Below are 25,277 nucleotides of genomic sequence, written 5' to 3'. Positions count from 1 at the left end.
GATTGCAGACAACTGCCTTTGATTTTTATGAAATAAAGAAATTAATCACATTGCTTTTTTTAAGAGTTTATCCAACACTGCATACCAATATGATTATAACCAGTTTTGATTTCATGTTTTTACTTTGGAGGTCAAGACATATTTATGACAGAGGAGCAGAAGAAGTACTACAATGCAATGAAAAAGCTGGGATCCAAAAAACCACAAAAGCCTATACCAAGACCGGGGGTAAACTTGTTTATATACATCAAACCAACAGCTATTTATAAGCAGCTCAATTTTTATTGATAGAGATCAGAAATTGGCCCATCTGAAAATTATCATTATCAGTCAGCAAAAATAAAAAATGAAAACACAGTAAAGATTTTTTTTTTCCCTTGCAACCATTTTATGTATGAATAAACAAACAAAGGAGGCTGAACTAAGCTGTTGTATTCACTTTAATTTGACTGCTTTACTTATGATCACTAGTTATGTGTTTATTGAAGTCTCATAGGCCTAACTGCATGGATTTTTTACTCTCTTCTAAAAGGAACAGAAAACCAATTACAGTTTCTATGGGATGTTTCTTTTTTCTTGTCTTCTCAGAACAAATTCCAAGGCATGGTCTTTGATTTTGTGACACAGCAAGTCTTTGACATCAGCATCATGATTCTTATTTGTCTTAACATGGTTACCATGATGGTAGAAACTGATGACCAGAGTAAAGAAATGGAAAATATTTTATACTGGATAAACCTAGTGTTCATTGTCCTTTTCACTGGAGAATGTGTCCTGAAACTAATTTCACTTCGCCACTACTACTTCACTATTGGCTGGAACATTTTTGATTTTGTAGTTGTCATTCTCTCAATAGTAGGTAAGTCTTGTTTATTAAACTAAAAAACCAGTAAAATTAATACAAGATGGACTTTTACTCAAATAGAGCTATACGTGGCTGACTTTTGCCATTGCAGGGTTTACAACTGAATCATGCAACTTATACTTTTACCTAATAATTTACCTAATCCAACATCAAAACTGTTACAATCCTTCAACATCTGCAAATATGAAGTATAACTGGTATAACAGAAATCACGCAAGTGGAATCTACAGCATGTCTTTAATAGCTACACAGAACCACCAATTTTAAAACTACTTTTCTAAATTTCCACTATGATATGGAGATTAAGTGGTAATGTATTTTGGTTTTATTTTTTTCTGTTTTAGGTATGTTCTTAGCAGAGATGATTGAGAAATATTTTGTATCCCCCACACTCTTCAGAGTCATCCGACTTGCCAGAATCGGTCGAATCCTGCGTCTCATTAAGGGCGCTAAGGGGATCCGCACTCTGCTTTTTGCTTTGATGATGTCTCTTCCTGCTTTGTTCAACATTGGTCTGCTGCTCTTCCTGGTCATGTTTATCTATGCGATATTTGGCATGTCCAACTTTGCCTATGTTAAGAGGGAAGCTGGCATAGATGACATGTTCAACTTTGAAACGTTTGGCAACAGCATGATCTGCCTTTTTCAAATTACCACATCTGCTGGCTGGGATGGTTTGCTGGCCCCAATTCTTAACAGTGGGGAGCCAGACTGTGACCCTAACAAACCTCATCCAGGGAGCTCTGTGAAAGGAGACTGTGGGAACCCTTCCGTTGGGATTTTCTTCTTTGTCAGCTACATTATCATATCATTTCTGGTGGTGGTGAACATGTACATTGCTGTCATTTTGGAGAACTTTGGTGTTGCTACTGAAGAAAGTGCTGAACCCTTGAGTGAGGATGACTTTGAGATGTTCTATGAAGTTTGGGAGAAGTTTGATCCTGATGCAACACAATTCATGGAATTTGAGAAATTGTCTGATTTTGCAGCAGCACTTGAGCCTCCTCTTCACCTACCCAAACCAAACAAAGTCCAGCTTATTGCAATGGACCTGCCCATGGTAAGCGGTGACAGAATTCACTGCCTGGACATCCTGTTTGCTTTCACAAAGCGTGTTTTGGGGGAAAGTGGGGAGATGGATGCCCTCAGAATACAGATGGAAGATCGGTTTATGGCATCCAATCCTTCAAAAGCTTCCTATGAACCAATTACAACCACATTAAAAAGAAAACAGGAGGAAATATCTGCTGTCATTATTCAACGGGCTTACAGACGTCACCTTTTAAAACGAACAGTAAAACAAGCTTCCTTTATCTATAACAAAAACAAAACAGAAGGAGGTGCTGGTCGTGGTATGAAAGATGAAATCCTTATTGACAAATTAAATGAAAACTCATTTACAGAGAAAACTGATATAACCGCATCAACAGCAGTTTGTCCACCTTCTTATGATCGTGTAACAAGGGCAGTCAAAGAAAAGCATTAAAAGGAAGATAAAGATGTTCAGAAATAAAAGCAAATAGCAAGTAAAATAATCTATGTGCAAAATAGTTCATAACCTGTAAGGATTGTGTTTGTGTCAACAGGACTCCTGCTGGAGGTTTATGCCAAACTGACAATTTTTACAAATATACTGTACATTAAAGGTCAGTGCCTATTAAAAGACAGTGACCCCTCGTCAGTGACTGTGACCGTGATCTGGGGAAACAACCTTGACAGGAGGTTACTGTTCTCACTACCAGCTGACACTGCAGAAGAGGAGAGAAAAAATGGCTACTCAGACTGTAGGGACCAGTTAAAGGGGTGCAAACCAAGTATTTGTGTGTTTAGCATAAAACAATACAGTAACTTTATCCACTGTTTGCATTTCAACTGCCACATACGTCATATTTTTACAAAATCTGTGTTGGTGGATTCATCTTCTTTTTATTTATATCTTGTTTATTATATGTGACTATTTTTGTAAATGGGGCTTCTGTTGGGGAAGGGGATTAAGAACACCTTTACAGGTACAAGGGCCAGGTCTTCTATTATACAACTAATACACACACAGAGAAATGATTTGCATGAAGGCATGCTGCACTTACAGATCATGCATGAAAATTACATTAAGTCATGAAGAACAACAGATTTTTTAGCGCCGTGTTTCTGGGAAGGAATAACAGATTTTGAGGTGCTTAATTAATGTGTTCATGTTGTACCATGTCCAAACAAGTATTGGTATGCCTGTAAAGTCCCCTGTAACTCCCAAGAACAGTAGAGATGGATTATTTTTTGCACAGATGATTAAGTTTCAGAGAGTGCAAACTTCTTTCTAAATCTGGAGTCATGGATTTTGTCTTTGTCAAATGTATTTCTGGATACAAATACTAAGGGAATCTGCCTCAGCCCTCCAAATTGATCAAAAAGAGCCCTTTAAAAAGTTGTTCTGCTTTATCCTGCAGTATTGTTTAGCCATCTTCAGCTCTCAATAAGGTTGATGTTGTACATGTTAATGAAGAGTCCTCTGCTATGTAAATAAGTAATTTTTAACCTGTGGTGCATGTTTGAGCAAACAGATAATGACCTAAGCACATTTATTGCATCAAATATGTACCACAATAAGTATAGTGTGCAAGCATTCAACAGGTAAAATTACGTATTATCTACCATTATAGATAGTTTGGATGCTATCAATGCATGTTTATATTGCCTATGCTGCTGTTCCTTTGACTGTTCAGGATTCTTAAATATGGGAAGCCATACATCAGAGCTAAATGAAATAAACTACTCAACAAGACCTCATTCCTCCATACCATTAAGCAATATTTTGCAGCTATTTAGGAGCTTATTTGGTTTACATTTTTAAATTTTCACTGAAAAGCATATAGTGTATATCCAAACTGTACAGACATGTTCAGAACTACTAAACCTGTTGAAAATAATGTTAGAATTTTATAAGCAAATATAAATACTGTAAAAATCATTTCATTTTTCAGCATTATGTACATAAAACGAGAACTGAATTTTATCTTCAGGTTGATGTCACACCATTTTTGTTACTTTCTGTCCACAGCACTTTTTCACAGAACTCCAGAGAACACGATACAAGTAAGAGAAAGGACAGCTGTAGGTTCTTACTTTTTACAACATTTACAAACATGACAATACTTTCAGTGAAATAAATTCATATTTTGCTTTTAAAGATCTAAGGGTTTTTTTGGAGTTGGGAAATGCCATAAAGTTCAAACTGAATGTCTAAGCAGTGCCTGCATTGTATGTTTTCAGATACAATCCTTCTTTCACAGAATCCTTAATCTTTTCTCATGTTTGATCACAGAAATTTTTTTAATTTGTGTTCATTAGAACAGTTCTAAATGTTATATTGGGTCCATGATATTTTTTCACAAAGAAAAAGTAGCAAAATTGTATATTCTAACACATCAGGACATCTTATGTTTCTTACACAGGCAAATTAAATATAGATTACTTTTATTAAAAGTACTGACTAATACTGTATTAGTGAACTGCATGCAGGAAAATGCTACTATTACCCTAACTGATGCTAAACAACATTATTAATGCGCCAAAATAATAAAGATTACATTTTTTATTGTATTTTCCTTTTGTCTTTATTTTCAGCATTTTTGTGACTTTACAAAGAGAAAATGAGGACTGACAATAGTACTAGATACATGACATTCTCCAACATGGATTATGAGAACCAGTTTATTCTTGCTAATTACTATTCACAAATAGGCTACAGAACATCTAGAATTCAAGCACATTTTCTAAAAAGGTGAGTCAATGTCAGAGTGAATAACTGTTGGTCTTTTCCTCAGGAAAGCCCTGAATTTTACCAGTCTTTGCAACTCCGTAATTCCCTGGGAGGAAAGAAAGGGCGGGGGTGGAGAGAACTTTCTGCATGGTTTTTCCCCATTACTACTTCACTTCCACAGAGAAGCTTCACGTAACTTTAGGTGCTCAGTCTTGAGATGTACGATGATATATACACTGTGCAGTGCGGGCTCCTCAGCCACACGCCCAGCCGAAGCCAATCGAGGAAGTCCTGCCAGGGTTCCCAACCCAAGGAACGTCGCGCAGGACGCGCCCCGCGCCGCTCAGCGACTGCGCTCGGACCGCTCCCGCAGCGCCGCGTGCCCGCAGCTCTGCTTCCCGTGTCTCTCCCGCCCCTTCCCGCGGGCCAATGGCAGCGGGCGCCCCGGCTCTCCAGCCAATGGCAGCGGGCGCCCCGGCTCTCCAGCCAATGGCAGCGGGCGCCCCGGCTCTCCAGCCAATGGCAGCGGGCGCCCTGGCTCTCCAGCCAATGGCAGCGCGCTGCCCAGCGCCGCCCCCCCCCCCCCCGGAGCTGCCCCTCAGCGCCGCGGGAGCACCATGGACGCCGCGGTGCAGCAGGTGGGCGCTGCCGCCGGCCCCGGCCCCGGCCCCAGCCCCTCCGTGGGCGCGGGCCCCTCCGCGGGCGCGGGGCTGCGCTGGGGCTGCGCTGGGGCTGCGCTGGGGCTGGCGGCGAGCTCGTGTGAGGGGGTCGCGGCGGCGGCGGCGGGCAGGGCAGGGCGGGGCCGGGCCGGGCCGGGCCGGACGGGCCCGTTCTCAAGCCGTCCCGAGGCTCTCCCGAGTGACGCGGCTCTCCCGCAGGCCCTGCTCAACTACTACTGCCAGGAAGGCTACTTCCACCACGTCCGAGCTGCGGCGGAGGAGGCGCTGGGGCGGCTGGGCAGCGATCCGGTGTTCCTGTTCTACCGGGCCTACGGCGCCCTGCGGACAGGTAGCGCGGGCTGGGGCGGCGCGTTGCGCCCTCTCCCTCCGCGGTCTGCCCGTAACGCCCGTGCCCTGAGGTCACAAATTCAGGCTTCACTACGCAGAAATTAAAGCGGTGTTTCAGAGTCTGAATGTTTTCCATGTCGAGACGGTTACCGGCGTTCCATGACCTGTCACCCTCACCCTTCCAGTTTGAGTGAAACTGGTCGCATAATGCTCAAGTGAAGAAATAAGGAGTATCTCTTTTATTTTGATTTTTATTGTGTTGTTGTTTTTTTTTTTTCTTATATGGCTACATGGACGTGGGTCAGGTAGAGAGGTTCTTTGGAGGGAATTTGAGCCCTGCCCAAACCTCCATGGTGTTGTACCACAACAACAGGTTTGCTTGTTCCAGCTGGTATCTCTTCCCTTTGGTGCAGCTCTGTATAACTTGGTTGTTTCAATGTGCCTCAGAGGAGCAGGCATCTAATGCCTAATGGGAGGATCTTTGTGTTCATTAGACTGTTCTGAGACGTTTAATTAAGCTAAAGCCATATTTCAGGGATGTCACAGAATGCTAACAAGCCAAAGTGGGGGAGGTCCGTAGCAGAGTGTTAGGAAGGGTTAAAAAGATTTTGAGGTGCCAGATCTGTGTCCAGGCTTCCTGACTTAGTTTTAGTCATATGCTCCTGTTTTTCAATATATTACCTCTTCTATTGATGTTCAAAAGATTCATAGAAGGCAGAAATACTGGCTATATAAAGAAACGGGCAAGAAGGTGCTGCTTAATGGCCTGTATAAAACTTAATAAAGATTATTTTAACCTTTATAGCATTTGGCAGAACTAGCACATCACTCCTTTCAAGTTCTCTGCAATAAGATGCCTTTTACTTTCTGGTGTCTGTTTGAAAGGCTGGCACAAACAAGTGAAAATAGATATGTGAATAATGAAGTTATGAAGAAGGTGTTGCCAAAAACACTAAAGAAAAAAGAGAGGGAAAAATTTAAGTCAGATTGAGGTTTGATGCTCATGTTTTCTGTCTTGAAAAATGTTACAGCCTGTCCTGCGCTTTTTCCCTAGGCGATGTCCAAGAGGGCATTCGACAGTTGGAGTCTATTAAAAACAAACAAGAAGTGTCACTTTGTACAATGGTGGCTCTGATTTATGCCCATAAAAAGAGCCCTAATCCAGGTATGCTCAATAAGACAATAGTGCTTCATGTTTTAAACAGCTGTATGTTAGATCTGAGATTTGTAGACTAATTCTACCTAATTTAAAAATGTATATTCCAGCTTTGCATTTGACATAGTATCTAGTACTGACCTCAGTGACACTTAACAAGATTGTAAACAAAAATACCAAACCACAAAACTGTGAAGAGTAAGACAGAATGTTAAAATAACAATTAAAAAAAAAATCTAAAATCTGATTTACCTGCCATCATGAAAGATCCTTTCTGGAAAAAAAATGTAAAATTGAATGTTTTTGTGTTTGTTTTTCACTGTAGTCTGATATCTGTACTTTTGAGCAGAACTGCAGTTTAAGAAGTTACTAAAACCACTCTGTTTATATCTTTCAAGTTACCTGACCTTAGAAATGGAGAAAAAAAAATTTGTGAACATTGGTATTCCTTTCTCCTATCTAGAATCTGGGATTATTTTGCTAAAAATTATATTCTCAAAAACACCTTTCATCAGTTAAGCTGAGTTGTCATTAAACTATTGCCCTACTGTCTTCCTGACTCTGCAGATTTATAACTCCAAATGGTATGAAGTGAAACAGCACTGACTAATGACGTGACTCTTACTTGAGTCCCTCGGGATTAATACTGTGTGACAGCAAAATTATAATATATTTCAAGTATGTCTGAGAAAGTCATGGCAGTAAAAGTGAGACATTTGGTTTTAATGGCTCCTAAAAAAAGGACTAGAAATGTAATGTGGGTAAAATAAAGTATTTGGCAGCAAGTCCCACACACAAAATTCAATTTTTGTGGGGATTAACCTGATGAAAGCAACTGACAATAACAGTGAGGTTGTAAGAAAAAGAGTTTTAGTGATAAGACAGAAATTTTTCCAGGGATTCTAGAACTTAGTATTTTGTTCAGCATTTTAAGTCTGCTCTTCAGTTAACTGTTTATTTGTTGGCAGACACTGGTATAAATGGGAACCTTACTGTCAAGTTTCTGTTTCTCTGGCAGAAGTCTCAGCTACAAATCTGAGGTTTAAAAACAGCAGGGTTCTTGCACAAATGACCACATTGATGGGAACCCACTTCTGTCTTTTTTTGTCTGTACCTGTTTAATATTTGTAATTGGGAGGGGTTGCCTGTTTGTCAATATATAATACAGAAAATTATGTCTGCTTTGGAAGCCCTTGGCTTATTGGTGCTTTTTGTAATGTTTTGGGATGCTATCAATAAAAGCTCTGAACAAAACCTTTTCAGATCGAGATGCTATTCTGGAGTTAGACACAAAAATTAAGGAGCAACGTAAAACAGCAGGTCAGCAGGCTCTGTATTTTGCTGGCTTATTTTTGTGGCATCTTGGTCGTGAGGACAAAGCCCGAGAATATGTTGATAGAATGATCAAAGTTTCTGGTGGTGGTAAAGAGGTAATTTTTTTTTTCTGATGTAAAATAGTAATAGAACTGTGTATACTCTGAAACTAGATTTACTGCAGCAATGCTATTTGGAGGTTTTCTTAAACTGTTTTCTGTTCTAATTCTTTCCTTCTTAATGTCATAAATTCATTTGACTGGGCTGAGTGGAATTCCCATAGTGATGTATTTTTTTTTGTCTGCTAAGTATTTGTTTTCACTTAATAAAGAGAGATCTTCATTGACCAACGGAAATAATACGTAGTTACGCTGATTTTGCTACTTGATACTGAGCATCATAATTCCTAGCAAAAACTAAACCTGATAGTTTTACTAGAGGAGACATCTGTTTTGAATCTGAAGGCTCAAAAGTACCCAGCGAATTTGGGGTTTAAATTTTCAACAGTTGTTTAAGGCAAAATTTGCCTAGGATTTTACTGAATGGTAATTTATTTTAAAATCGGTGTGTCTTCTGCATTTATGTACAGACAAAAAAATTCCCTAGAAACTTTAATGAGGTTTGTGAAAACTTACCAAGTTGTTTTGTTTTTGAGGAGATACCAGCTTCAATTAAAAGAGAGAAAAAACAAACTTGTATTTTTGCAGTCAGACATCTTCACAGCAGAGCTGTTAAAATTGAATGCATAGTCGTTCTCTGACGACACTAGCACTACGCACTAAGGTTTTTTAATTGTTCCTCCTAAAACTGGTGGTTATTTCTAATTACTAGCTAATTTTTACTAAGGAAGAAATAATTCAGGACATCAACAATCACATGAATTTCTAAAAAGAGGTTGTTTAGTTTTGAAATATTTGCTTGTATTTTTAAGAGACACTACTTGGGAATGTTGCTTAGGAGGAAATATTTCCAGCTGAAATACTTAATGATTTGAAATAACTATTATTTTTAATGGAGTGACAGGCACATAAATGAAAAAAATGTTCTTACTGTCTTATATGATAGCTTCTGTGAGGTTTTCTTCTATCTGCTGAGCATGCTAGACTAGTTCAGTGCCATTGTTGGGGTCTTTTTTATTCTGTAAGTAAATATGCTATTTGATTAATGCTGGAATGAATTACCATTTTAGGTTATGCTGTAGACTGGTTATAATTTAAAATATATATTTAAAATAGTTAAAAATAGGTACTTTGTTTTTTTGTTTGGTTTGGTTTGGGTTTTTTTTGGAGCGGGAGGGCAGGTTATTTCTACTAATTACTGTGTTTAGAATGCTTTTTTACTGCCTAGTTAGTGCAGAATTCCAATTTGTATTTTGTTTCCAGGGGCTGATTTTGAAAGCATGGCTTGATGTTACCTGTCGGAAAGAAACTCACATTAAAAAAGCTTTGAAATACTTTGACGAAGTGCTGCAGGAAGGCAATGATGTTTTTGCTCTGCTTGGTAAAGTAAGTTTACATCATGATTTTAATGCTTCCTAAGTGTCATATAAGTATTGTAGAGTGATTAGAGAGATGCTGAGCAAAGCTGTCCGTAAGTTAGCTTATCCAAGGAGTAGAAATACAGCTAGTCATGCTCTTTTTGTTCAGAGGAGAAGACTAGATTTTAGCAGAAATTAAGTTTTAATATATTTATGAAATTGTTTAAGGACTATAGAACAGTTATCACACCAATTGATTGCTAGCACAATAAAAGTATACTGAGACTTCTGTTTCCTCCGGTAGGCAGTCAATTTAAAATAGTTTGTAATTAATGAGTAGCCAAGGTTTGTAAGACTTCTCACTTTCTTTGTAGATTAAGACAAAGGGTTACTGCCTAGGTTGCAATAATCATAGAATAGTTTGGATTGGAAGGAACCTTTTAAAGCCATCTAGTCCACCCCTCTGCAGTAAGTAGGGTTGTCTTCAACTAGATCAGGTTGCTCAGAGCCCCTGTCCAACCTGACCTTGAATATTTTTGCCACCTCTCTGGGTAACCTGTTCTATGATACACTGTTTGTTACCATATACATAATTAAGCATTTCTGGAGTATTCTTGTTGTATTGTTGCATTTCTCTGGCATAAAACATTGCTGCAGTGCTATATTGCTTCACTTAGTATGATTTCCACCCTTTTTATTTTTTTTTTTATTATTTTTTTTAATAAAGTGGAGCTGGTAGCTATTTATTCCCACATGTCTGTATTTCTAATATTGGTGTTTGGTTAGCCATGTGTGCTTGGCTGCACACAGACTGTTGAGTTCAATTACCAATGTCTCAAATGTAATTGCTGCTATTAGATTTTAACCGGACAGGTATCTTGCTATGGCTTAAAAAATTAACTCTCAGAAACTAGTATGTTTGCACCATTTCTATCTCAAAGATATGAAAAAAAAACAGGATGCATGCAGTCACCTGGAATATGGTAAGTATATCTTAAGCATAAAAGCAAAATTGAGGATTTAAGCCCTAAGTTGATTTCTGCTTGGATTAATTTAAAACTGTGATACTTGATATTTCTGAAGTAGTTTTATATTTGGAGCACCTGGTAAATTACCTCACAATTAAAAAACTGTTTATTCTGACAAAAACAACAGTGACCTACTGAGTGTGAGATTTTAGATGGTACATACCTCAGGGCTTGAAAAAAATGTGTGGGTTGTGTTCAATATCCTAAAATTATGAGATGCTTTATAAAAATTATTTGAAACCTAATATAACAGTTTTAGTCTTCAGCTACATCTCTTTTTCTTGCATGTAACTGGCTAGTAACTTGTAAATGCTTCTATTACCTTTGTTACAGAGTGCTTACCACACACCAGGTTTCACACATCATCTTTTGCTATTTGTTGCAGTGTCACTAGTTGTAGTTGATGCTGAAATAAAACTATTATTTAAATAATTTTATTTTTTTTTGCTCACTACCTCTTTTTCTTGGTTTCTATATGAAGAACTGAATCTTCTCACGTATATAAGTGTACAGGCTTTTAATGTAATTTCTCTTCTTAGGCACAATGTTTTGAGGTCCGACAGAACTATTCAGTTGCTCTGGAAATGGTGAACCAGATAATTGCAAACTTTCCAAACTTTATTCCTGCTTTCATAAAGAAAATGAAGCTACAACTAGCCTTGCAGGACTGGGATCAGGCAGTTGAAACGGCACACAGGTTGAGTATGAAGAAGCACACCACTTATTGTACTCTTTCCATGTTTATCATGGAAGAACACTTTGAAACAAAAGTAGATAGGCTTCCATTCGTTTTTAATCAATTTGAATTAGGTAAATCAGTTTTTTTTTAAAAAAAACAAAACTAGATTTTGTTATAACTCAGCCTCACAGTTCTGTGAGGATACTACCTTAATATATTAATCTATTCTGGATGAAAGAGGATCTTTTTTGAGATAGGCATGAAGTAACAAAGCTGTGCTTTCAGTTGAGGGCTATGACTTAGTGACCGTGTGATGCATGTTATATTACTCCCCTTTTAGATTAAAACAGATGATTGATCAAGATTATTATTTTTTTTAGTTCTTTACATTCAACTTTTGTTTGGCTTTAGGCTACTGCAGAAAGATGCTCTTAATTTAGAAGCCGTAAGAATGGAGGCCCTGTATTACCTGTGCAGGGAAGGAAATATATCTGAGGTAAGGCTTTTTATTAGCAGAATGTTGAGCATAACACAGCCGTTGTAGGGACTAGATGCCACATGCACTGTCTTCTTTATGTTTTCTCCTGATACACTTTGCCTAGTCCTGCGCTACACTACTTACCTGCAGGCAGAGGTGGAGTCACTTATACTGACTCAAAGTGCTGCTCTAGCGTGTTTTCTGGATGGCAGAGGAAACTATTTTATACCAGTCCCCTCTGGACAGTTAATTGAATCATGTTGATTTAATCATCAAATCAATCTTCATTGTTTAAAAGCTTCTTTGATAAATTCTTGTGCTATTGTAAGCCTTCCATTAATTTCAAGTATTTTATTAGTTGAAATAATGGCAATAATGAGGTCTTGTGATACATTTTTGGAAGGGCATCACAGCTACTTAACAACAATCTGTGATGTTAGGTTGTATAACCTGTGCTTTGTTAGCCATTGTTGACAGTTACTGAGACTTATTATTAACTCTAAGAATTCTCTTCAGCTTCTCCTTCTACTCCAAAAATTCTTTTCTGCACAGGGATCTATGAATCTATGGCATATATATGGTGTTTCTACCATTTTTTCAGGAAATTTTTAAAGTACATTATTTAAATTAATGAAAAATCATTACATATCTTTTTCTCATTTTGCAAAACTGCTGGTGTAGTTTAAGTGGAGATTTAGCAAAAAAAGTTTTTTTTTTCATTGTTTTTTAGGTTTTTTCAAGTTCTACACGTAAAGATGGTTTAGGTGGTTTAGCACGTTTTTAGTTATTGCAGTCATTAGTGTATTTGTAATAAAATTTAAGTCTTTGTTATGAAGAATCATAGGAAATATGGAGATACAGAAACAATTACTGACTCCAATTCAGTAAAGCCATCCGGGAATAAAAGTTGCTGGACATTGTAGGAAGTAAACAAAAGATTCTGGCGTAAAATGTCACATGTGACTACAATCCATGTCTAGGAAAAAATTATTTAAAAAGTGATAACGTTTGAACATGAATCAGGTGTCTACTTCTAAATCACATTTTAGAAGAACATGTGCCTTATCACTGTAACCCCAGAAACATCTAAGGTACCTTAGGTGGTTTGAGATACAGTGATGTTAAAGGTCTGAGCACCTGGAGGTGCTTTGGTTTTGGGCAAGTGTCTATATCGCACTGAAGCCCAAACAAGATTCACACATCTGATGCCTCAGACTATCTTTCTTTATGGGACCCTTCTGTTGTATCAGATTAAGTCTTTCTTTTTTATAGCATGCATAGGGGGCACATGATCTACTTTATTGTCACTTTTCTGTTCCAAAATAATTTTATAGGATTTCCAAAATAATTCTGCCACCTAGCAGTGAAGCTTCTGAGTTTAAATTTCAAGATGATATTGCATAGTAAAAAATGTGACAAGTTTTTAGTGAAAACTGTTCAATTGTCCTAATCCATTAATTCTTTCTATTACTTACTGTATTACTCCTTTTTCTTCAAGGCTTCAGCAAGACTGGAAAACCTAGTTAAAGCATTGGGGAGGTTAGAACCACGTAATTCGCTGCTCTTCTGTAAAATGGCTTTAGCTTTCAGTAGAACAGTGAGTATGCTTTTTTTCTTTAGCAGCATACAACTATTTGTATATTCTGGCTCTTGTTTTATTTTTGTAGGCAGATGCTAAATGTCTACTAAAAAGCAGAAGATTGCAGACAATTGAAATAGATTGCCTTGAGTAGCCTTTGGTAACTACATTTTTGAGGTTTTACATTCAGTGTGATTTAAAATACTTAAGTCATCTCATTCTAAAAATGTTTTTACTCCTTGCTTGTAAATGAAAAACAGGTTTCTAATGAAAGTGTACTCAAATGTCCACCAACCATGTTCTTAATGTAGGAAAGTGACAAGGTTAATCGCGTAGCTTTGAAGCTAAAGGTTTCTTTAATCTTTATATATGTAAGAATCGTTTTAAGAAAGCATTCAAAGCAACTATCAACTATTGTATGGTATTGTGTATATATGTTTTAATCCAGCACACTTTAATGCCACAGTTTTTATGGAATTATTACAAATTATATTAGCCTTTTATGAGATATTGTTGTCTCAAATGCTACAGCAATATGCGGTGAGTTTTTCTAAGTGAATCTGAAAAATAAGAGAAACCTTACATTAAAAGATTATTCTTACCGTTAGTGTGGACGGAACCAGCTCATCCTTCAGCACACACAGGCCTTAGTTGAAAGAGCAGCTGAATTGGCATCTGATAATGCAGAATTTGCTACTGAACTTGGCTACCAAATGACTTTACAAGGGAAGGTGAAAGAAGCTTTAAAATGGTTCAAGACTGCTATGACACTTGATGAAACAAGTGTTTCTGCAGTAACTGGTAAGATGCTACAATTTCTTTTGGTTTTTACTAGTCTTAAGGCACAGATGATGCTTTTCCAATCAAGTTTTTCTACTGCTGTTACCAGGAAAATCTAGAACTGCCAGAATGCCTAAGAAATGGAACACTCTTACGCCCTACAAAAATAAAAATAAAAAAGGGCAGTTGATAGAACAAGGAGTCCATGGCTCAATATGTGTCAATTATACTGAAAAATATTATAAAGTCAAAATACCTGATACGTCTGATGTATATGTAAGGTCTTTGAAAAGAAAAATACTTCTAATGAAGTCCAGTAGCTGTCGTGAAAATGGAGAAATATGGCATCATAGCTTCATGGACTTTTTTCCCCCTTCCTTTTATCTGTTTGACTATGCCATTTGCCTTTTAATCTGAAACTTCACACAATACGAAAAATTTCAAGGGCAGGAGTGGTTTGCATGTGGGGTTGGTTATGTGTGAATTTTTTAATTTTTTTTTTTAATTCCTTCTTTTACTGAATGTAGAAGCTGTACTTCATGGTGCTTCTCCTTACTCTAGAACCAGTTGAGGATTTACTCTTTTAAACTTTGTAATATAATGGTTCAGGTCTTTTCATGAAACTGCTTTTTAGCGTTGCGTATAATAATGTATTAATCGTGTATCATCAATGCTAGGTATTTCTAAGTACCTTAAAATCTGCATTACTATGTGATCTTGATCTATCCTTTCTTCTCGTATCACCACTTTGTGAAGAGGTTGAGAAGAGAAAAACTTAATTCTGGAAAACGAAGCATGTACTTGACTAGGAATATGAGTCTGCAATAAAAATGTTTAAATATGTTACAGGAATTATTCGTTGTCAGCTAATACAAGGGCAATTAGAAGATGCAGAGCAACAATTGGAGTTTCTTAATGAAATTCAACAGTCCATTGGGAAATCTGGGGTAGGAGACATCTTCCTTCATTAAACTACTTCAATGACAATCTGAAATGTGGTCTACTAGGTACTTCACATTCTAGATTCAGACACTTGAGGAGAGTATTCTTAATGGAGCACCACTAAATCTAAATGTCAGGTTTTCTTCCTATCAATAGAAGTTAATGTGTTGCCTAATTTTCTAACACAAGCCGTTTCCTTGCAGAATAAAAAAGAAATGGCCAACATTATGTAGTACTGTATGATTAACAGAGGAACTTACTTGGAATATTGAGAATGTTTTGTTTATTTTTTCTGTAGGAATTATCTTTCTTGCGTGCAGTCCTGGCTATGAAAAAACATAAAAGACAAGAAGAAGTTATTGCTTTATTGAATGATGTTCTGGATACTCACTTTTCATCTTTGCATGGGTTTCCTCTTGGTGTGGAATATTTTGAAAAACTAAACCCGGATTTCTTGCTAGAAATTATCAGGGAATATCTAAATTTTTGCCCAGCACCGGTAAGCAACTGTAGATCATGTCTGGCTGAAAACAGGAATTATTCTTGGGTTTGACTTTAAGATCATTTAGTCATGAAGAAAAGATTTAGAAAATTTTCCCTTGTCAAACATGAATATATTTGAAGTAAAAGTGTGTTTAAGATATTAAACCACTGTTTACTAAAAAACATATGTAAATACATCTTTTGTGAAATGAGCAAGTTGCAATAATGACACCCAAGGGAACTTGGGATATTGGTTTAATACACTGTATTTATACTTTTTTATTATCTATTTTCTTCAAGAAACCCTAAAATACAGTGAAATGAGCTATCTCATTATGCAGCTAGGATGTTCACACTGATTATTCCAATCTTGAAGTAGCTTGAAATATTTTTCTCAGTTCAGTCTGTTTTTTTGATATATGTGTTGTTTCTTTGTTTCATTTTCTTTTCTGTATTGGCAAAGATCAGTTAATATGTACTTACTATTTTAAAATAATGGCTCACTTAGATGGGTGATTTTCTGTGACTAAGTTTGCCTGTGCTGATTTTGTCAACAGAGGCATGTAGAGCTTAAAATGAATGGTGACCTGACATCTCTAAAGCAGAGGAAACATTGAAAGTTTCTTCTAGTAGTGTTTTCCTTGAATAGATTATTCTTCTGAAGTAGCTGGGAGCCAACTTTTGTTAACCTGTTATTAGCAGATTTCTAGTCTTAATTACTGAACTGTCCCATAAATATATGTTTATGTAGAGTTGTAAAATTTACTGGCAAACAAGTAGTTCTCTGTTGTTGCAGTCTACCCCTGCCCCGCGCCCCGTAATTAAATGGTAATGTTTTAAATTCTAAAACACCAGCAGCAAAGACTGTTTCATGTCACAGATGAAGATAAAAAAAGAAGTGTCTTTCTGTGAGGTGGTGCCTGAAATTTTCCTGGGTTATATTCCAGAAATGCTTAATGGCAATGATGGTTATTAATCTGGAACGAGAACTGGTTTTCCTGAACTATTGTCTATGGAAAAAAATTGTAGAAGAAAATAGAAGTTTTTACTGAAGTTTCATTATCTTTTATTGCAAAAAGGACCTTGTGGTATTAGAAAGTGAAGAGTTTAGCCAGCTGGTGGAAGCTTCCAGTTTGATAGCAGAGGATTGCTGCTTCCTGAGGGTATGGATCTTGTGGAAGTGTTAGCTGTCAACAAAAGGATCTTTAGGTTGCTTTTTCCTTTTTTATATAGGACAGTTAGCAGCTAGCTAAAGTAATGGAGGCAAATGAACAACATTTCTGATAATGAGCAACTAAAATGTGGTACTTGGTACTAGCAATTGACAATTGCTGTTTCTCAGGTGCTGTGTTCAGTTTGTTGCTGGCAGTTTGGGATGTGTCCTCTGATGTGGAATGAGGACCGGAGGGACAGGACCAGAACCTTTTCTTCTTTTCCATATGGTCATTCATTCCAACTTCAGCTCTATTGAAATTTACCAGTTCATGTTACCATTGTGTTGGATTAGTTGGCATGGTAATTCAGAGTATGCTGAATGTTTTTGAATTGACTTTTCAGTTTATGTCAAGTCTGAAAGTGTTTTATCATCTTCGAAGTCCATGAGGCGGTCTCGTGTTCCTGCTGATAAGAAGTTGCCCCCTCAAATTTAAAATATATTTGTATATTTCTTCACAATGACAGCTTTCAGCTTTTTGGACTGAAGAGAATAACTATGCTTTGCTGTTCCTCATTTCAGTTTAAGTTGAAGTTTGGGCTTGAAATGAATCTTAAGGCCAAAACCTGTCAACTGAATTACTGTTTTTTGTTGGTGTTTTGTTTTGTTTTACTCCTAGATGGGAATTCCTGGGCAGTCTCCTACACCATTTCTTAAGCACTGTGCCTCTGCTCTTGAAACTGTGGTAAAAACTGTGCCTGGTCTTCAACAAGCTGTCTTTTTAATTGCAAAAGTGAAATACTTGTCAGGTAATCATTACATGACTGGTTAGCTAGCCACCTCTTTAGTTTCTTTTATATAAAAAATAAATTTCACACTTTTAAATAATAATTAATATTTTTATTTCACTACATTACAGCTCATTAACACTGCCTTATTTTTTTATTTCTGTGAATGTATCTTAATTGTACAAGCACATAAATATGGTATTTATTTATCTATTGCTTCCAAAGAAGATCACTTACTGGATGATTTATAGATGAAACAATGGGAAAAATCGTACCTTTAATCTGGTTTTGTTTTCATTTCATAGTCACTTAATACTTCATATACAAGTTTATTCACTAAATGTTTATACTTATTAAAAATAAATTATGAAATAGGTGGATAATAAAAGCTTTATATTTAACCTTTGTATTTCATATCAACTACTTTTTCACTTTCCCTTTTTTAACTTCCTAGGGGATATCGAAGCAGCCCATAGTAATCTACATTACTGTCTTGAAAAGAATCCTTCTTATGCTGATGCACACTTACTGATGGCCCAGGTGTATTTGGCTCAAAACAATACCAAACTATGTTCTCAATCCTTGGAACTTTGTCTGAGCTACAATTTTGAGGTGAGTTGGCCAAAATAATGAAACCGTTTTATTCCATCCATGATACAAATTTATATGCTTTTGTATAGAATAATTTGTAAACTTAACTTTTAGGACTCTTCCAGGGCAGGTTTAATATCTAAATGTTTATATGAATGTGGTATCTGAATATTTATCTAAGAAATTCCCATAAAGACAAACTTAATACCTTATTACGATATATTGAAAACATTTGAATATACAAAATAAAGAAATGGCAGCTTTTTCTCAAATTCTTACATAAATGTTAAAAACTTGTTATATAAACAGAATTTATAATTCCAGACTAACCTTGCAGCAGCCATTAAAAGCCAACACAGAAGCACTTAAGAGTGATCCAGTGTTGTTTCTGGGCTTTTTGCAGAGATATATACTTGCTGATCAAGATCTGCACAGATGTGTGAGGGGATCAGAAGAGGTCTGTAGTTACCTCGTGACAATTCATGGTGCTTTTAGCACTCTGAAGTTTTGAGAGGAGCTATATGCTGTGCTCTCTTCTATTCATGTTACATCTTTGTTCATCTTTTCTGTCCCTTCAGGAGCAAATTTGGTAAATTAAGCACTGTTTCAGAAAAGTTGAACTGTTTTACAGTGGTCATGGCCAGTTTTATTTCTTGGGGCTAATACATTGCAGTATGGGATTTTGGATTTGTTGACATCAGTGAAACTTTATGTAGAATTAACACTGGGTTGGGAACGGTCTACACAGCACTTACTAGGTCTGTGTTTGCTAAGTCTCTTGACAGAGCTTAGCTGCAATATGAAAGTACTGTTTCCTTGCAAGCATGCTCCCATCTTGGCTCCTTCCAAGTGAAGCAAGAAAACTGAAGATTAGCTGTATACGTGAGACACTGAGGTGCTAGCAACCTTTATACACTATTACATTTCCCTTATTGAGATTTCCTTTTCATGTGAAGTATGTTTGAAGAACGTGGAAAAATGGCAGGCAGGACTTGTGCCAAATGATGATTGTATACTTTTAATGAACAGCCTGATGAAGTGTGCATACAGCAGTGTGGAAGATGTTCATAATCTCTTTTAAAAATTCATTCTAGTTTCTAATAATGCTGTAATAAATGTTTTTCTATCCCAAAGTCTCATCTCATGTAATATTTTTTCTTTTTTTAATTAAAAACTTAATTGCAAGTTTGCAATTTGAATTTGCATTTGAAAATTCAAATATTTTCATAAGGAAACTACTGAAATTGAAATTGGATATATTTGGAGGAAAAAGGAATAGAGGTCAATATTTAGAAAAAAAAAAAATCTTCCAAGGAGTTTGAATACTATGCACAAAGTGAAATTTGGGAATTCCTTATCTCTCGGTATTTTTTTAGGTGAGAGAACATCCCATTTATCACTTAATTAAGGCCCAAGCTCAGAAGAAGATGGGAGAATTATCAGAAGCTATTAAGACCTTAAAGATGGCAAAGAATTTGCCTGCGATGAGAAAAACTACAGCTTCCTCAAAAGCTAAAGGAAAAATACTTGAAATTGTTGAAAGTGATCGTGTGTCTGTCTTCCTAGAGTTAGTAGAAGCTCATCGTTTGAATGGGGAACTGGTAAGATGGCAAATTTCTTAAGATGCAATACATACCAGAAAAGAATTTTCTCCTCCCATTAACAGAAGTCTCTGTCTTTATTAGATCAGAATAGAAAACCATAACTTATTTTACCAAGTGGATTTGTTTGGTATTATTTCCAAGTTGTTACTGTCTGACTTGACAACTTGTACCTTAAGTTGTACAGAGAAAAGAAAAAAGAACAAGCCACCTACTTGCAGGGGCTCAACTTTGAGTCTACAAACCCCCTTTTAATTTTGAGGAGGAGATACTGTTGATTGTCATTTCACGGCATGTAGATTCCTGTTTTGCTGTCAGAATGCTATTAGAAATATTTGTGGATCGCGTCCTTATCTTTGGTAGCAGCATCCTTACTATCAGCTGTATCTTAATAAGCAGTAGGACACTATATATGTATAAGAATATAAGAAAAGCCATACAGTCATGTAGCTGGAAGCTGCCTCTGGTCATCCAGCTTAATGGAGGACCTATTAGAGCACTGTGCTGAAGGCATTGATCAGTTGAATTTTTAACATCTTGTATTTACGCTGCACAAATGTTATTTTCTTTACTGAGACTTCTGCTGGTAGCTCGTACCACATATTTTAGGTACAAAATCAAGACGATAAAAAACCCATTTAAAATGTATTAGTGTGGTTTGGATTTTTTTTTCTTTGGTTTGTATAATGACCCCAGACTTTTCATTTGCTTCTGCTGTTGTTATTTTTGGCTGTTCAACAGCAAGAAATAAATTAATTCTACTGATTTTATTATTTGCAGCATGAAGCTGCTATAGTCCTGCAAGAAGCCGTTAATGAATTTTCTGGAACTCCTGAGGAACTCAGAGTAGTGATTGCAACTACAGATCTGGCAATTGCTCAAGGAGATGTTGAACAAGCCTTGACTGTGCTCCGAAATATCACACCTGAACTGCCTTACTTTGTACAAGCTAAAGAAAAGATGGCAGATATTTATCTTCAGTACAGGAAAGATAAGAAGTTATATGCTGGCTGCTATAGGTAAAAGTTTGTGGGGTGTGTATGTGTTTTCCTAGGTGTTTAATGGTAGCAGGGTAAGCTCATTTTTTACCCTTCTACTAAAGTAAGTCAGAAATATCTAGTGACTTAATGAATTCATTTGAGTAAGTGTTGTAACATTTTAAACAGTAATTTGAAGTCCTATTTTGGAAACATACCTTGGATTTTTTTGTTCTATTTTCATTAATAAAGAAGAACTAAAATCTGCCAAGGATAAAAGTTATTGTGCCCTATTTGTTGTTGTTTATGTACCAGTTTTGACGTGTTAAATATTGAGCTAGGTTTTGTATTCTGTTTCTAGGGACCTGGTAGAAAAAATGCCAAGTGCTCATACTTTTCTTCTTCTTGGGGATGCATACATGAATATTCAAGAGGTAAGTGCTTGGTAGAGATGAAAAGAATGATAGAATAATTTGTTGACTTTGGCAAGTTGAGACAATGTAGCATGCTGACAATACTGATTGGCAATTGGCAAACAGAAACTGCCCCTAGGAGTGTAACTGTGCTCAGTTCAAAGAAAAAAGCTGTTGAAAATGTGTTTCTGCTAATAACTGAATGAAAGTCAAGGAGAGAATTTTATCTAGAAGAACACTGACCAATAAGACTAACAAAAATCTAAAGTGAGAGCTAAATTATATTCAGACAGAAATAGGAGATGTTTAGAAAAGTTCTGAAGCTTAGAATAATTCTAGGTAACAGTTCTCATATGGAAAGTTTTATTTACAAATTTTGAATTATTGAATGCCTATAGATTTCTTACAGCCTTTGCTTTCTTGAACTGGTAATGTTATTCAGTACTTGTAGAAGACAATGTAGTCATATGAACATAGGAATTTGAAGGATACACGTTTAATATTTGAAAGACTAGATTGTGTTAGGACACACAACTAATAGTTTACTGGTTTGGGCATGTGTAGGTGATGAATAGTTCTTTATTAATGTTTTTGTGTGTTTTTTTCCTTAATAAAGAATTATAAAGCAAAAAGGAATTTGTTTAGATCTGCTGTAACATGGTTAGAGAAGAGAAATAAATTTTTATTGTCTAACACAGTAATAAATTTGTGTAAGTTTAACTGGCAAAAATAGTAGTAGAGAAATTTCAGTGGAATCAAACTCACTTGTTTGTGAAGTTCTCTCAGTTTTTCTCTTTCAACATGGAAATGTAAAGTTACATGGGCTTTACACTTCCTGCAATTTCATAGTGACCATTCTTCCCTCAGAAGTGTCATAGCTTATGAACTATAGTATGTGGCAGTAATTCCTGGAAGTGTTATCTTCATAAGCGTTTTATCTTAATCCTTCTCTGTTTTTATCTTTTACCATTGAAGCCTGATGAAGCCATAGAAGTCTATGAGCAGGCCATGAAGAAAAATCCAAAAGATCCAGCTTTAGCAAGAAAAATTGGAAAAGCCCTAATCAAAACACACAACTATTCAAAGGTATTCTACAAGTATTTTATTAGCTTAATTAAGTATTGTGTCCTTTATTGTCAATATGGGCTTTGTGTCATTTTGTTTCAGGCTGAGCAGAAGAAGCATTTCACTTTAAAAGACTAAACAGACCTTTTATCCATGAAAGTAGGTTTGTAGATCCCCTTCAAAATATCGGGTCAGTCAAGGTCTCTGACCCTTTTGCAGAACAGTGGAGGGAAGAAAGTATTTTGGGACATCCTGGGAAGGAAGCAAGCAGGGCTGTAATGCTGGGGAAATGGTGTGATTGTGTACCCTCTGTACTTAGATGCAAGAATCTTCAACTAGGGTCTTTTATGTTTTGTTTACATCTTGCTGAACCTTTAAATATTCTTAAATACATTCTTATAAACATTCTTAAATAGTCTCCATATGTGGTTAGGCTATGTAAATGCATGTTTATCAATATATGGGCTCCGGTTTTTCTGGTTATCGTTAATTTGGCATTACATTTTTAGAAGCCTGTACTTGCAACTAAATATTATCTTTTTAATAGAGTATTTATTAGAAATTACGTGGTTACAAGACAAGTGAAAAAAGTAGAGAAAACTTGAAGCAGCATGTCATTAAATACTTAAGTAGCAAGGTTGTTGTCTTTAAGTTTTGTCTTTTAAATAATACTAGTATTTTTTATTTCTTCATTTTAGGCAATTAGTTACTACGAGGCTGCATTGAGAAGTGGTCAGCAGAATTTCCTTTGCTATGATTTGGCTGAACTTTTAATGAAACTGAAGCAGTATGAAAAGGCAAAAAATGTACTTCAGCAAGCTTTAGATCATGAGCCTGGTAGGGATGTTACTAATTTACAACAAAATATACAATTTCTACTGTTTGTGTTTTCTGCATAATTCGAAGAAGTAAACAAGTCTCATGTAAACTGTTTCTGAGCTGTAAACTACAGGAAACTGTTGAGTGATAAATGAGAAATGCACTCTGAAATAAATTTCACTTTGATTTAAAGGTGCTTTTGCTGGGGTTTCTCAATGTGGAACATCTGTAATAGCAGATGTCAGTAAATACAATAGCAGAGCTCTACACATACAAGGTTCTTACTCTTCTGTGCTGACAAATATTTTGATTCTGAATTGATCAAGTATAGATGAGTTATTCTCTGCTGTTAGGGAATGGCACAGAATGGTTGTTTAGGTTGTAAATGCTACCCAGTCTCCTTTAGAGCATAGAGATCAAACTGGTTAAAGATGTCTCTTAGGACTCTCTTTTATATGTTAGGAATATGCATTTGCAAAGCCAAAACTCTTGTGGTTTTTTTCCTTTTTTTTAAAAAGGCAATTAAACTTTAAGGTGTTTAGTGTGAGCTATTGAGCTATACCCTTAATTAAGTAAATCTTTTTGCAGTGGTTTAATGATACATGTTAACCTTTGTGGCTATCTGAATACAGAAACTCTTACTATCAAGTCTTATTACTAGCCCCCTCTGAAACTTTTTCTTAAGTCCCTATTTTGCTGTCCTTATGTACTGTGCAAGGCATTGTTTTCTTGCTTTTTACTGAAAAAAAAAATCTGATTTATCATCATATACTTGTCTTAGTTTAACCTTTGAGGATCTGGCTAATTTGATCTTTTGCTGTGGAAAGATAAATTACCAGTAAATATAGTTTGCACCATGTACTTTAAAATCTTCCATCTTACAATGAAGCAATAAGTATTTTAAGTCAGTATCCTTTTTGTACATCTTTGATGTACATGCGTTCTCTACATTAAATGAAAGTAAATCTCATTGGCTTATTGGGAAAACTTGAACAGTTGAATATCTCTTTTTTCTTTTTTTTCTTCCCATGCTAAAATATCCTTTTACGTTGAAAGAAAAATTACATATATAAGAAATCTACTGGAGGAAATGATCTGGCATGGTTGGCTTCATGACCTAATCTCTGATTTGGAGTTGCATATCACAATCACAGCACTTTGAAGACAGCTTGCTGATAGAGCATAGCTTGATATAAGTTTCTTTTTTAAATTTTAATTAAGATAAAGCATAGATTTTAGTGGCTTTTATGTATTATTGTGGAACTATTATAAAAATACCGCTTTGGCAATAGATAAAATTAATGCAAGCCAGGGAAGACTTGCGTTCTTCAAGTATTATTTATGTATATATATTTTAACTATTACTCAAAAGGAGCTTGCTGCTTTTTGCGTAGATACTGAAATACTTTGTTAAAATAACAATTTGTATTTATGTCTGTTCCAGACTAATGAAAGGAAGGTAGTTTGAGGTCTGACTAGACATTTAATCAGACAATCTTAGGTGTTTTGAGTGTACAGCAGCACTCCTTGAATCAATTTGGACATTTTTCATTGACTGTAAAAGAGAATTTAGAGAAGAAACGTCAGAAGTGGCTTTATTTCCTTTCCACTTAAAAGCTTTTCTCTCCTGTTTATGATAATGCAAATAGGTGAGATAGTACTATTTTTTGTTCTATTTGTATCTTTCAATCTCTTTGCCCTTAAATCTCACTCGCTTTAAAGGTTGTAATGTTTACTCTGTCCACTAACAACATAGCAAATCAAATCACAATCCTAAATACTTAAGATCAAGCTGTGAACTTTTCACAGAAGCTCCTGTCTGGTGTATGTGGAGAGCTTTTGTCTTTCCTTGTCTTTACCAGGATCTGTTAGTAGAAGAATCATGTTTGTTTAATGTAATTCTTGCAGTCAATGAATTGTCTTCTCTGATGGAAGATGGACGTTACCAGGTGCTTCTGGCAAAAATTTACAGCAAAATGGAGAAGATTAATGAAGCCATTGGTTCATTACAACAGGTAAAGGGGATAATAAAAAACCCTATGAAAGTTTGCAATGCTTTTACTTTTATCCCTCCTTTCACTTTTATCCCAGATTCTAACCATAATATTTTGTGAATGAGGAGAATACATACATGTTAGGGATAAAGCATCAGTGACTGGTGCAAATTGTAAAGAACGTAAGTGATTAGAAAGTCTGAACTTTTTGTGAGCAGTGTTACCTGAATTTTAGATGAGAAGGCAGGCTTTTACTGGAAGCCTGCATTTGTACTATACCTTCATTTGTGTGTGTAGCATTGTTTTAACAGATTAAGTGGAAAAAAAAATG

At 36.1% G+C, this 25,277-nt stretch overlaps 2 protein-coding genes across 7 annotated transcripts in view; both read left to right on the top strand.

Moving 5' to 3' along the window:
- The window catches only part of LOC127386762 (sodium channel protein type 1 subunit alpha), a 155,923-nt gene extending 151,461 nt beyond the window's left edge, over positions 1 to 4,462 (top strand). For all 5 annotated transcript variants that reach the window (XM_051624296.1, XM_051624302.1, XM_051624300.1 and 2 more), the window contains 3 exons: positions 124 to 228; positions 589 to 859; positions 1,210 to 4,462. In XM_051624296.1, coding sequence (XP_051480256.1) covers positions 124 to 228; positions 589 to 859; positions 1,210 to 2,351 — 1,518 coding nt within the window. In that variant the 3' untranslated portion in view covers positions 2,352 to 4,462. The remainder of the gene's footprint in view (positions 1 to 123; positions 229 to 588; positions 860 to 1,209) is intronic.
- A 750-nt stretch (positions 4,463 to 5,212) lies between these two features.
- TTC21B (tetratricopeptide repeat domain 21B) overlaps positions 5,213 to 25,277 on the top strand; it is a 35,200-nt gene continuing 15,135 nt past the window's right edge. For both annotated transcript variants that reach the window (XM_051623174.1, XM_051623173.1), the window contains exons 1-19: positions 5,213 to 5,260; positions 5,501 to 5,630; positions 6,684 to 6,794; positions 8,049 to 8,215; positions 9,482 to 9,604; positions 11,144 to 11,301; positions 11,695 to 11,779; positions 13,260 to 13,358; positions 13,949 to 14,141; positions 14,970 to 15,067; positions 15,361 to 15,561; positions 17,378 to 17,507; positions 17,941 to 18,098; positions 19,454 to 19,678; positions 20,459 to 20,697; positions 21,017 to 21,089; positions 22,044 to 22,154; positions 22,832 to 22,970; positions 24,861 to 24,967. In XM_051623174.1, the coding sequence (XP_051479134.1) occupies positions 5,240 to 5,260; positions 5,501 to 5,630; positions 6,684 to 6,794; positions 8,049 to 8,215; positions 9,482 to 9,604; positions 11,144 to 11,301; positions 11,695 to 11,779; positions 13,260 to 13,358; positions 13,949 to 14,141; positions 14,970 to 15,067; positions 15,361 to 15,561; positions 17,378 to 17,507; positions 17,941 to 18,098; positions 19,454 to 19,678; positions 20,459 to 20,697; positions 21,017 to 21,089; positions 22,044 to 22,154; positions 22,832 to 22,970; positions 24,861 to 24,967 (2,568 nt within the window). In that variant the 5' untranslated portion in view covers positions 5,213 to 5,239. The remainder of the gene's footprint in view (positions 5,261 to 5,500; positions 5,631 to 6,683; positions 6,795 to 8,048; positions 8,216 to 9,481; positions 9,605 to 11,143; positions 11,302 to 11,694; positions 11,780 to 13,259; positions 13,359 to 13,948; positions 14,142 to 14,969; positions 15,068 to 15,360; positions 15,562 to 17,377; positions 17,508 to 17,940; positions 18,099 to 19,453; positions 19,679 to 20,458; positions 20,698 to 21,016; positions 21,090 to 22,043; positions 22,155 to 22,831; positions 22,971 to 24,860; positions 24,968 to 25,277) is intronic.

Source organism: Apus apus, chromosome 6 (genome assembly GCF_020740795.1).
Source record: "Apus apus isolate bApuApu2 chromosome 6, bApuApu2.pri.cur, whole genome shotgun sequence".
In the NCBI taxonomy this organism is placed as follows: domain Eukaryota; kingdom Metazoa; phylum Chordata; class Aves; order Apodiformes; family Apodidae; genus Apus; species Apus apus.
This window is presented reverse-complemented; position numbering and strand designations above follow the sequence as displayed.